Genomic DNA, 13,840 nt, shown 5'->3' on the forward strand with positions numbered 1-13,840 from the left:
CTTAATATATCAGTCAGAAACATGTTGTATTGTGTAGACTGAATGAAGTTACCCATTATGTTCCCAGATCTCTGGCTTTTGTAGATTATCTGATCAGTCTGAGGATGCTAGGAGTGGGCGTTACAAAATAGAAATGAAGCCTACTCCAGACACACACTCTTTGCTGAAATGAACTAGTTGCCAGGCTACCAATAGAAAGATCCAGTAAAGAATGGGGGTGGGGTGTAGGTTGAGGGGGGAAGAAGAATATGAGTGATAGGAACCCAGGGGAAATGGCACTGAGAAAGAAGAAGAAGTTTGCATTCTTCCTTTTCTCCAAATGAAAAATTTTGAAGCCACATTTATGAGGTTCACAATACATAAAACTGTAGCAATTGAGCTGCTGACTTGGGACCAGAAGCTGGAAGCCTTTTGTGGGACCAATGAGCTTCACCTCCTGATAGTTTATTTTGTGAGGTAAGCATATTCCCCTTCTACCCAAAACAGAAAGGAAATTTAAAAAGAGAGAGAGAGGAAGAGGAAAAGGAAGAAAGAGGAAGGAATGAAGGAAGGAATGAAAGAAGGAAGGAAGGAAGGAAGGAAGGAAGGATAGCAAGGGAGGAAAAGAAAGTCACCCAGATCTTAGTAAGTGACAAATCTGTCATTTTTGAGACCTCAGTGACAGAACTATTTCCTTTATTGGTTATTTGAAGGAAAGAGGAATAAATGTCACTTAAGCAACAGTATTAGTAAAGTATAACAAAGTTCATTTTGTTGTTTTATTTTTTTAAGATGTGTTTTTCAACAACGCAAAATTATTTGTCATTAACAGTCATTAATATTAAAAGGATAATTATGCAAACCAAAGGCCTTCATTAAGTTTTATTCCACACTTAAGACAAGTACAAAGCACCAAAGGAAAACGAGTAAACGATTCTATACCGCCCTTCATCTTACAGGACCTGTATCGCCCCCTCTCTTCGGATGATTTGGATTCAGTAGGAGACTCAGTGTAAAAGAGAAAATGGAGCAGTGTATATGGTTTGTGATTTGGTGAAGGTTTAACATTTCATAAGAGAAATTTTAACAGCAAGATGCACAAAAGAGTTTTGCATACATAATCTTGAGAATATAGGGCCAAAATCATATACGATTTATATGGGCATTTTATATTTGTGACCTTAATCTTTAAAGGGGAGATTTTTTGATACCTCTTATTGGGAATTTCATTTGGAGGGCACAAAGGAGGTAACCTAAAAACTTGGATTTTGGTATGATTTGGTACACATTTCCTATAAAGACCAAATATTGAATATAATAATGCATTTTAACAACTAGATTAGCAAGATATGTTCATGTCTTCCGGGACAGAGTTGTTTTGGAACATATATAAATAGATATAGAGATAACACTTTTTTTCATTGCCCATAACTAAATGAAATGGTGTCCTCAGTCTACTTTTTTTCTATTTAAAACTGGTACTGTTGATTAGGTTGGCATTTGAAATGTATCATTGTTGCAAAAGGATAAATAGATTCCCACTTATAATCTTTCCCCCCATTAGACGAAAGACAAATGCATTCATTCTGCAATTTAATATTTCTAAGGAAAAATGATGGGAAAGGCACCATATCTCATGAAGGCTCTGATAACTGTGTCCTTTTCTTATTTCAGATGATTAAGTAAATTTAAGCAGAGAATTCTGCCTACACTGATAACACCATTGATATCCATTTTCACATGCCAACCTGACAAACATACACAGTTGCATTGTTGTATTGCAAATGTTATAATTCTTCTCTTCTGGCATATGTGTAATTTTTCAAATCTGTAAAGGCTGGGAACACTTTTTTTTAAGCTCAGGTACAAAGAAAATGTGTTCTGGACTCCTTCCAAGAAATCCATTTGAACCTCCATAAATGGTACTTTATAGCAGGCCTGTGATATCCAAATCCCCACTCAGATGTAATGTCTATATCTTGCTTTTATTTGCAAATTAATATGCAAAACTCATTTTGTATTACACCAAGTAGGTCTATGGTAATAACTCATTGTTTAACATTAACCTACTAACTCTGCTCCCCTTATGCTTTATTTTGAAACTTAAAGTCAATATCTTAAAGTTAAATTATTTTTAAACCTGAATGTTAAATTTTAATTTTTATTGTATTTAAACCATATCCTAGTTATTATTTGCTTCTCTTAGTTCAGACACTAACCATTTAAGACTTGCAAAGCATGATTTTGATGTTCTGCAGACATGTCATATCTCAGTAGGTGCTAACTTAAATATTTTCTGCCATTAGGAGGTTTATTCAAATGCTTTGAGAATTGATTTGAAGATTAAAATTTTGAAATATAAATTTGATTCAAGATGGAGAATAGTTCAGTTGCCTTGTATGATTTTTAAATGTTTCTGATTTAGATCCTTAATAAATTGTACAGCTAGCAAATTTTGCCATCTGGTGTATAGTTGCATGTGTTACCACCACACTCCCCTACTAAGTAAAATATTCCACCCAAATACAAAAAAAAAAAATTAAATGCCAGGCAACCAAGCCAGACTGAGCATTTGAACACTCCCGTACCCTCTGCCTCCCACCCCCCACCGAATAATTAGTACCTCATTATCCTGTCGTTTGAGAAGAGAGCCTGATTTGGCAGCTAGTTCAAGAAATGCAAACTGAACCATTCCATCTTGAAAGAACAGTTCATAATACCTGTGCCAGGCTTCAGGTTTTTCAGCCTTTCCAATAGAAATTAACAGAGACCCCTGCTGAGATCAAAAGGCCTCTTTGTGTTAGTGGAAACAGTAAACATCTGTGAAGTTGTCTGTGTTGGTGTCTGCTCCAGTTATGTCTTGGTAAAATGCATTACTTATTAGAATATGATCATGAATAGATTTCATATACATTTAGCTCAACTATCAAAGATGCAAAAAAAGAAAAGGAGATGAAGAAAGTTGTAAAATAGTTCACTGAAATCTGGTGGGGGTCAGTTTCTCCAGAAGGAAAATATTCTAATTACATTAACTTCCCCACTCTGTCAATCTTACAGACAACTACTACACTGAAAAGTCCATTGAATATTGTTTGTTCTGGATGGATGGTAGATATCGCCAATTGATCTGGATTCCATAGCTTTCGTTAGATACGGCCAAAAAAAGAAAATTGGACTTCGTACTAATTGTTGATAGATACCATAGCCAACTTTCCATTCAGGCAGCTCCAAGGGAAATGCAGTTCTACAGCATCTAATCTTTGAAACATATGACTTTTATTAAAGGACTGTTCAGGGGCCATATATATCATTTACTCTTGAAATGAACGTCCCTTAGAGGTTGAAACAACACACCATTTATAGACTTTGAGATATCCTTCTATGCAGAGCATAATTCCATTATACACAAGCAGAAATGAAATATTTTTTAGCAGCAAACCAGAAGGTTTCAGTTCAGTGGTGGAACAGAATTGATATTATATGGACACTTGAGATTTGCCTGCATCTTAGCAAAACTTTTTATTTTAAGTACCTTATCTTTTAACTTTTTTTCACTAAGTAGGAAAACACTCTAACATCCTTATGATGTTTTGGTCTCTGGGTGTTTCTACTCTTTTTTAGAACTTGTTTAGTATGTGCTATAAAGGGATTACATAGCAGTTGAAAGTTGGGTACTTTGTAATTTGTAACTTGCTTGTCTTGGACATTGTGGACAGATATTAGGAACGTTTCTCTGCTTTTGGCATTTAAAAATGCAATTAATGGTTCAAGTATGAAGTACAGCATGAACGAAGGACTGGAAGTTCTGAAATCCATGTAGTGTCTTTCCTTTATGTCTTGCTTAGTCAAAAAAAAAAAAAAAAAAAAAAGGAAAATGCTTGCCTCTCTACTGCCTTAGGTATTTAAGAACTGCCATGTACCCCCATCAATACCAGACAGACCTGTGTACATATACTGGCTCACCCTAAGTAAAATTGTTAAAAAGCAGGAAAAAAAACCATTTAAAGAACCCATTCTACCGATATGTGCATTTCTTTCCCCAGTACCAACTAATGGAAATATTCTGGCATCTCTCTCCTACAGATTCTCATTTGACTATCTTGCAATTATTTGGCTTTTTAAAATAAAACAACCTAAAAACTACATTCCTTAAGGAAGAATAAGATTTTTTTTAAAAAATCAGTGAAATAATCTTCACAAAAAGCAGATTTAAAAAATATTTTCATTATTAAACTAACCCAATGTGTAAGATAGGTGACTATATCTATACAGGACTGTGGGTGCATGTAAATATGCAGGGCTTGTGTGTGTGCATCAGTAATTGAGTATTTGTGTTATGTTTCTATATACCGTAACATGATAAAAATAGAGGATTTGTGAAACAGCCTTATAAATTACTGGCTCTTATAGATTTGTCTGTAATATCTTCATCATGTTATAAATTATAGCCTTATGGCATATAAAAGTCAGTGGCACGATGAAGTTCAAAATTAGTTTGCTACTTGTTCTGGCTAAATAGGTCTTACTTAAAACGTTGTTCACCGAAGACCAAGCAAATTTGAAGGGTAAGTACCGTGCCAGTACAATTTGATGATAGATTTATATTGTTCTGTCTTGGTGTTCACTTATTAAAATCCAAGTACTCCAAGACTCCTATTTTTCTATGATATATGTATAGCTGATAACAGTGATTTTCACCAGAAATGTTCAGTGAAAATAAAATCTTTGTGTCATAGATGGGAAAGTAGTTGACTATTTAAGCAGAAAATCTTAGTGGGGAGGGTGGGGGGAGTTGCTATAACTGAATAGTAGAGGTAAACCATTATGCCTTGGATTTCTTGTTGGTTAAGAGCAGAGCCATGTAATCTACAAGGCAGTACTGCACACGCTTTTGAACCATTGTACTCTTTGTTCTTGATATACTTGGGATGATTATCTTACTATATTTGCTGTACATGTGTGTATATGTGTGGCCACCCACATATATACACACATATGTTGAAGTGAATATACAGATGCATTTGCCCCTATGTGCATATTTGCATTCCTCCTAGCACCTGTATTTCTGCATGTGTATTAGTGAAACCAGTATATGTTTCAGATACCCCCACAGCAGTACAGTGTGGAAATGAATGATATGCTATATTCAGTATACAATTGTCTGATGTAATTTGCTATACTGTCAATTGAAAATGAATGTAATTTTGTGCCTGTAACACGGATGGGGGGAATGAGAAATTTGAAGCTCTCCCTATTATGTTTCAGGGTGCATAGTATATGCTATTATTTAATTTTGATTCTCTTGAAAAAGATGATGGATAAATTCCAAGATAGCATAAATGGTGCATGTAATACCTAGGAATGTATATTATATACAGCTGTGAAAGGTTTCTGAAATCCACTGTAGAAGGTGGCTTATGATATCAAATGTAGAGGTTATAGGCACAGAGCTTACGGTCGTTCATCTTGTATATTGTTTTGAATTTGCATTTTACCTGTAAAAGAAGGACTAAATCTATTTCTTTCAATGTCTTTCTATTTTGCAACTCAATACAATTTTGTAAATATTGGCTGAATTTTCCCCCGAGAGTTTGACATCAGAGACTTGTGCTTTTTAGAGTTGCTTGAATGTGTACTCAAAAGATAGCATTTTGGTACTGATGTTTTCCAAAAAAAAAAAAAACAAAAACAACAAACCATTTTTATTATGAAATTCCATTAATCCAACCCATCAGCCAAGTCTGTGAGAATTTCAGAGATAATGCTGATGAAATGTTTCATTTGAACTTGCCCATGGACAAAATCCCCATCACTTTGTGTGGCTGTTTCATCGCAGTCTGTTGTATTCACATTTCCCATTGGACCATGTCGTTATTCTTGCAAACTACTTTGTGATGCTTACCACTTTAGAATGACTTACATAATAAACAGGAAAAACAAAAAGCCATGTTGTTCAGTGAGTTTCTTTTGGAAAATTCGAAATGAAGACTTTGGAGATGATCTTGAAGGTTTTTTCCTTTACTTGGGTGCATAATGTTCCTGCGATGGAGCTAACTAGCCTATCAGCAAGTGGACTATAGAGAACATTGTAGATTTCTCCAGAGAGGGGTTACTCAGGAGCCTCTGAAATATGGCGTGCTGACAGTAATACCAAGAGGAATGGGATCTCTGAAAAATTATGTTTCACATGGTTCCTTTGGAGACAGTATATGTACCTGCCCAGGGTTCCTTCCAGTGGAATTTGGCAGCTGTGTTAGCAGCTGGTTGACTTGTAGAACAAGTTTGTTGTGTGTAAGGACTGGTTGTCTCCTAGTACATTATTCCTAAGTCATCTAATTGTCAGCAAAAAGATTAATGCAAAATATAAACAGCCCAAACCATAGATGTATTATGAATTAAACACTGCTTCTTATTTATTTTGATTTTTTTCTTTATTTTAGACGAAATTAAACTGCATTTCATATAGAAAGAGGAACAAAAAGAGAAAATCCTGCTAATTTAGTTAAATCTTGATATTTGACACTTAAAAATCATAATTGAATATAATGACCAATTTAAATCTATTTTAATTATTGCAATGTATTTAACAATGAAGTTATAGTTTATTTTACTTGTAATCTACTATTATTTTCATCACATTGAATCATAATCCATTTAAATTATGTCCAAAGTAATGGTAAGATCAACTAGAAATTCGGTTGGAAAGTTTCAAAGTCCATATGATTATGAATATTCTTCCTGATTTTCATCAGTTATTACTCTGAGAAGACTCCTTCAATGGAATAGAATTAGTGAGCCTCCATCACCAGAAATGTTAAGGCAATGGCCAGATGTGACCACATGTCAGGGATATTGTACTAAGAATTATGTAATTGAGTAGGAAGTTAGCCTAGATGGCTTCAAGGTTCCTTCTAGCTTTGACACTTTGTAATTCAATGGATAACGACTATCTCTTAAGAAACCAAGAGAAAATTTTCCTTCCTTAACTTTAAATTTCACAGTATACTTGTCCATAAAAGTCAACAGTACATCAAGAGACATATTCTAGGTTTGAATCTCTCTTTCAATTTACAGATCTGGGATAAAATAAACACAATGTAATAATTTTGTTTATTTTTAATAAATTTTGTGGTGATGCAGGGTTAGTAGGACTTTTACTCTGCTGATAACCAGATCAATATTTTTTTGCACTTTTAGTTCCCTTAGCTTCTTTAGCATTATCACTGCTCTGTCATTCCCATGTTCTTCGTTTTATCTATGTATGTGTTTCTCAATTGACATATCCTGACTTTTTGTATGAACATATTTTTCTGGTAAAATTCTACACTTTTTGATGTTCATATGTAGTTTTTACAAAAGTGCATGACTTATCATTAAAAAAATGTTTAAATGCTCTCTGATCTATGTACATTAATGAAAAAGGTAGAATTGGAGCCTCAGACAAGTTTCTTTTGTACCTTATTTGGTAGATGATGGTGGCTTATCCATGAGTACAGATTCTTATGTTAACTTGGTCTTGGAAAGAGAACAAATGTATCACATTTCTTCCTTCACATATAGTTCACTGATTTTTAGGCTTTCAGCACCAAGCTCATAGTTTCCTGTGAGGTAATTTCTGTAGATATGAGCTATTTTCTTCATTTTTTTTATTCTCAGCAAATCCTGCCAAAAAAGTAAATTACCTTAGTAAATTAAAGCAAGAAGGAATCCTCTCCTAATAGAAAAAGGTCTCTGTTTGCCATTCTTTCCCATTTTAATTTTTAAAAAGAATTTCCTCTTGCAAATTTGAAACAAAGGTTTAATTTCATCATTCTTGAATATACAATTGTTCTATAAACAAATTATTTTAAATATATTTTCCTTTTAGAAAAATGTAGCTTTAAGATATTTTCTCATATACACTGGTTCGCTTTTATTGAGAGTATAAAGGATAAGAATGGCCTGCTGCAGGGGGCAGCTGGTTAATTCAGTGGATTGAGAGCCAGACCTAGAGACGGGAGGTCCTAGCTTCAAATCTGGCCTCAGATACTTCCCAGCTGTGTGACCCTGGGCAAGTCACTTAACCCCCTTTGCCTAGCCCTTACCACTCTTCTGCCTCAGAGCCAATACACATTATTGACTCTAAAAGGTAAGGGTTCTTAAAATAAACAAATAAATAAATGAATGAATGAATGAATAAATAAATAAATAAATAGATAAGTAAATAAATAAGAGAATAGCCTGCTACAATTCAGGGGTTTGGTAGCCAAACTATATTTAAACATTCTCTAAACACTAGGCCCTCTAGCTCTGCCATCAGCTAGTTGCATATCTTTAAGCCTGTTTTCTTATCTGCAGAATCAGTTATTTGACTCCTAGATGGTCTCTAAGGTCCTTTCTAGATCTAATATTAAATAATTCCCATTTGCAAAAAAGTATCAAAATCTAACATTCTCTGAAATACTGTTCCACTTTCACATGGGAGGGATACAAAGTTTTCATATACATTTTACTATAAAAAGCTTAACTAAATAGTCTCCATAGAAAAGTGAGTACTTATAGAGCCAATAAAAAGTTCTACAAAGTCCTGGTACAATTCCTACAAGTCAAGACCAGAATTTCCAAAATCTCAATAGGTCTTTTCCATACTTGTTTTTTGTTTGTTTCCACATGTGATTGTGAAGGATCTGAAGATTTGTAATAGGACATGTTTCAGAAATGGTGAATGCTACCAAAGCTTTTTAATTTCCTCTCATTTGGCCAATTCTCCCATCCCCAGAGAGATAAAGTACCATTCTCCCAATCACTGCAAGATATCACTGGGGGAAATTCCTTAGGACATTTCTACAGATAGCCAGGCTTAAAACAAAAAGCCAGGCTTGGAACCTTCATAGAAGGATTTATATTTGAAAAGTCAAGTCAAATAGAGCCAACAAGCATTTATGTGCCAGACACTGTAATGAAGTATAGAGATTTAAAAACAAAATTAAAAGCAGTCTTTGACTGCAAGGAACTCACATTCCAGTTGAGGAGACAACATACAAATAGCTATGTATGTAAAAGATATTGTTTAATCTTTTCAATCATGTCTGACTCATCATGATCCCATCTGGGGTTTTCTTTTCAAAGATACTGCAGTGGTTTGCCATTCCTCCAACTCATTTTGCAGATGACATGACAGGAGTCAAAAATAGGGTTAAGTGACTTGCCTAGGGTCACACAACTAGTAAGCATCTGAGGCTGTTTGAACTCAGGTCTTCCTGACTCCCAACCTGGCATTCTTTCAACTGAGTCACCTAGCTGCCTCCTAAATATAGATGGGGAACAAACCCACAATCCCTGCCTTACGATGCCAGTGCCTTCTCCATTAGCAAGCTAGTTGATACAGCAGATAAAATACTAGGCCTGATCAAAAAAATAATAATAATAAATAAACAAATAAATTATATATTTTACTTGTTTATTTATGTATTTGTTTGTTTATATTATCTGGCTTTAGACACTTACTAGCTGTGTGTGACCCTGGGCAAGGTCATTTAACCTCTGTTGCCTTAATCCATTGAAAAAGGAAATGACAAACCATTCTGATATATTTGCCAAGAAAACTCCATGGACATTATAGTCCAGGTGGTCACTAAGAGTTGGACATGACTGAACGACTGAACAACAGCAGAAGGAGTTCAAATTACCCTTCCATTCTTCAAAGTGAGTCTATCACTCTACCCTCCTTTTCAGCCTTAGCCATGAAGCCAAGAAAAAGGACATGATCAAGAATGGGACTGATGCATTCACAAGACTGGATATTTGAGTCATTCACATAGTGATTGATATATAAAACATAATTCCCAGCACACATAAACACACACAGAGTTTTTTCTTTTTCTTTCAGAGTAGAAGACTAAAGTCCTTTTCCATTATGACATGGAGATGCTTTTCCAGCAGAGTGAAAGCTTTGGCAGGACCTACCAAGCTGGAAAGGTTTTGAGGATGGGAAAAAAATAATGAACAATGTGTTTGCAGATCCACCTAGCTAAGTTCAGAAAAATCTCATTATCACAAGAGGGTTGGTTATCAAGTGATGACTTTCATTTCAGCTGCATCAATTCCAGAAGATGGCCAACTAAGGCAAAATCCAGTTGCTTTGGTGGAAAGAGTACTCACCCTTCTTCAAATCTTGTATCCTTAAAGTATTCAAATATGCTAGAAAAAGAGAGCCCTTTTTTATGAACAACTAAAGGAGTTCATATGCTCCAAAATGGCCCAGTAGAGTGGAAAGAGGGCTGACTTTGGGAATCAGATGACCTGAATTTGAATCCCATACATTCCATTTATTGCCTTTGTGAATTTTGGGCAAATCTTTTAACTTTCCTGAGACTTCGTTTCTTCATCTAACAAATGAATGGATTGAACTAGATAATATCTTAGATTCCTTCTTGCTCTAAATCTTGGATCTTGTGCAAAGAGCAACTATTAAGCAGAGTTAAATTTATGTTTTTGATCCTTACTTTCTGTCTTAGTAACAACTCTAAGACAGAAGGGCAAGGGCTAGGAAAACTGAGTTAAGTGATCTGCCTAGGGTCACACAGGGATGTGTGTGTTGCCTAGGGATGCCTAAGGCCATATTTGAACATAGGTCCTCCCAACTCCAGATCTGGCACTTTATCCATTGTGTTACCTAGCTGCCCCACAGAGTTAAATTCAATCTTGTGCAGAATCTGGAAGAGTAAGGGAGGAAAAACTTTCTCCTCACTTTCCATCTACGTCCCACTGAATTACAGCTAGTATATCCATCATGGCACAGGGGCCATGGAAAGGACAAAAAGAACATACCACAAATATCTATTCTATGTGGCTATTTCAAAATTGTATAGTATATACTATTCAATAATATGAGGTTTGTAGTAAGTCAAAACTCTTTGCTAACAGAGAACTACTATTCCAAAAGCGAGTCACCAATCTTCAACCTGAAAGAGACAAAGAAAAAGAAACCCACTAAACATTTGCTGAGTATAAAGCAGCATTGCCAAGGATTTGGAGGATCTTTGAGGATCCTTTGGTGCCTCCACATCAAAATCATTCATGTCAATTATTGCATTACAGAGTTGTAGTCATGCTGGTCAGTAGCACATTCTAGGTGACAAAAGTCTATGATGTCAGTGAATCACAAGGCAGCACACATAACATCACTTTTACTGCCTGGAAGTCAGATATTTACTAGTGATGCCAAATTTTTAAGGCTATATATACCTTTTACAAAGCTGCTTTGATGTTTCTCGAACTCAAGTAATAGTAGGCACGTGCTTTTGAGTATATTTTAGATATCACAATTTCAGTTTATTAAAATTCTGTGTTCATTTGATGTGTTAAGCCAGTTCTAACACTTAAAATATTTTAAACTGGATATTCTATTTAGATCCCTAAGATCTATAACCCTGGGTAGATTTTATTATTTATAGTAGTTCGGCATCTTCCTTCAGTATCAGCAAGATACTGAAGATAGTCTTTTTTTCTCCAAAAAATAAAAATTAAAAAAATCTTTTGTCTTAAAATTAATACTAACTATCAATTCCAAGGCAGAAGAGGAGATACATTCTAATATCCTGTGGACACCAAGCAAAATTTTTGAGAGATTGGAAAATGCTTGCCAATTGTCTTCTCATTGTAACATTGATCCAGACATTAGAACTAAGTTTCAGCTTGCTTTCTAGACTTCCAAATTAATAACAGTTCAAAAAAGAGCAATCAGTACACTCAACACAGAAAGCACGAAGTAAGGTAAGAGTGATATAATTAATTATCCAGTTAAACTGAGTACTTTGGCATTCTACCTTGATAAAATGAATTATATCTTGTCAATATCTTCACTTCCTGCTGCGTGGACCCCCAACTGAGTGGCAGTGACAGAAATTTGCCCATCTGTCTCTGTTTTTAAATTCTTGATTATTGACCGTATGGTTTACTCAAGGAATCTGGGTAAAATGTGGCTAGAACGATTGTGTCAGCATTTCCATTTACTTCATGAAGAAGTGTGATATGTTAGCCATCTGTTATGTGAACCTGAACTAAATAGCTATACTGAAGCAATCTTTCTTAAGCAAATGCTTTTTTGAAGGTGTGCCATAAAGACATCCAGGTGCTAGCAACCTGTACAAATGGTTGATATTAAATCTTCTAGGAAGTGATGACATTTCAAATGTCACAACATCTTTTAAAGCAGCTAATTGCATTAAATTCCACAGGTTGAAAACATCTTGATCTTATAAGATCTTCCCCCATCATAATTTTAATGGTGTGTTCAACTGTGTTGCATGGTATTACACAACTAACTACTTCAGATCCAGCAAGTTGGTTGAAGCAAGCACAAAGCTTTGCCAAGCATATACATTCTATGATAGTTTCTCCTTAATCCTAAGCCCCAGATAACTCAAGTACCATTGAAATTACAAGTATTTGCATGATATGGCTACACATACACACACACACACACACACACACACACACACACACACACAAAACCTTCTATATATTTAACCAACCTAATGGCCATTACTACCACAAAAGTCGTGCACTAATGCCTCTTCATGGTGTGGAAGGGATCCTCATTTCTCAAGGGCTACGCCAAGAATTCTTAATAAGTCAGAAAAAAACCTCAAATATGGGCCTGCCAATGGGCTGTAGCCTGGGGGTCAGTCTAACTAAGTTCAGAGATGCTCACTCCAAAAATGTTTGGCTACCACAATGAACGTTAGGCACACTAGCTCAGCTCCGTGGACAGTTTGTATCGGCTTCAGGAGACAGAGCATCTCCACTGATGAAATCGTGGATCTTTCGAAGTACTGATGTAATAACCATATATGAATTAACAGGAAATCTGGATTCAAGTTCCAAGTCTGCTAATAACTGGTTATATCACCTTGGGTAACTTACAAAATAATCTTCTAGGCTGCAATTTACTCATGTATCAAATGGTGAGTAGAATAGACAGGATGACATAAGTTTTCTGGCTATAAAATTATGTGATTCTAAAAAACATTTTGTAGCTTAATTCTAAGGAAAAAGCTTATTTATAGACTTTATAGACTATGATGTTAATAATTAATTCAAATTCCCAAACTCTTTTGAATAATAATCCATCCCTGTAGAAACTCAAAAGAAATAATCTTGAAAGAGAATATATAATGTCCAATAACGTCAAGCCCTGTTTAAAAAAAGGGATATAGCAGTTTAAAGAACCTTAGTATACTGGTTTTTAGAGAAAAAAATAAAGAAAATGGGAACAATAATTGCTGAAATTTATATAGTTCTTTACATTTACAAAGTACTTTGCATGTATTATCTTAGTAACCCTGTGTGTTAGGTATTATTATTAAGTGTCTTACCTGTGGTAATATGGTCAGCAAATGTATGAGGCAGGATTTGAATTCAGATCTTCCTAATCCCAAATCCAGCTCTCTATCCACTGTTTTATATAAATGTCTCAAAACCATGGGGGCCAGAGAGCACTATTTGCACTTCATTAATTTTCCTTTAAAAGTCATCACTCCCCTGTTATATTTCTCCAGATTGACATTTGCAATGACTTGAAATTAAGTTTTTACAAATAGTTATTTAGAATTGAAACCACCTACTTGCAAGTTTAAAGAACATGTACAAATCCTACTATTTAAATAGGATTTCAAAAACCTGGGGAACTTAGTTATTTAAGTGCAGAAAATATATTGAGACCTGTGAAAAGTCTATGGTGTACTCAATAGACATATGGTGGTAATTTTGGAAATGGAATTCCCATTAATTAATAAGCAAACATTTTTCCCTTTGTTTTGTTAAAAACAAACTTTTGGAATTCCTTAGTGCCTGACTTGGAGAAATCTTTGCTGAGAAT

The 13,840-nt window shown here is 35.0% G+C and overlaps 1 protein-coding gene across 8 annotated transcripts in view; it reads left to right on the plus strand.

Moving 5' to 3' along the window:
- Window positions 1-13,840, plus strand: part of DCLK1 (doublecortin like kinase 1) — a 400,305-nt gene that overhangs the window by 304,290 nt on the left and 82,175 nt on the right. For 5 of the 8 annotated variants that reach the window (XM_044666092.1, XM_044666096.1, XM_044666094.1 and 2 more), the window contains one exon: window positions 939-995. The exons of the other annotated variants lie outside the window; for them this stretch is intronic. In XM_044666092.1, coding sequence (XP_044522027.1) covers window positions 939-995 — 57 coding nt within the window. Of the gene's footprint in view, window positions 1-938; window positions 996-13,840 lie in introns of those variants that run through there. 8 annotated transcript variants of the gene reach the window in all.

Source organism: Gracilinanus agilis, chromosome 3, assembly GCF_016433145.1.
Source record: "Gracilinanus agilis isolate LMUSP501 chromosome 3, AgileGrace, whole genome shotgun sequence".
NCBI lineage: Eukaryota > Metazoa > Chordata > Mammalia > Didelphimorphia > Didelphidae > Gracilinanus > Gracilinanus agilis.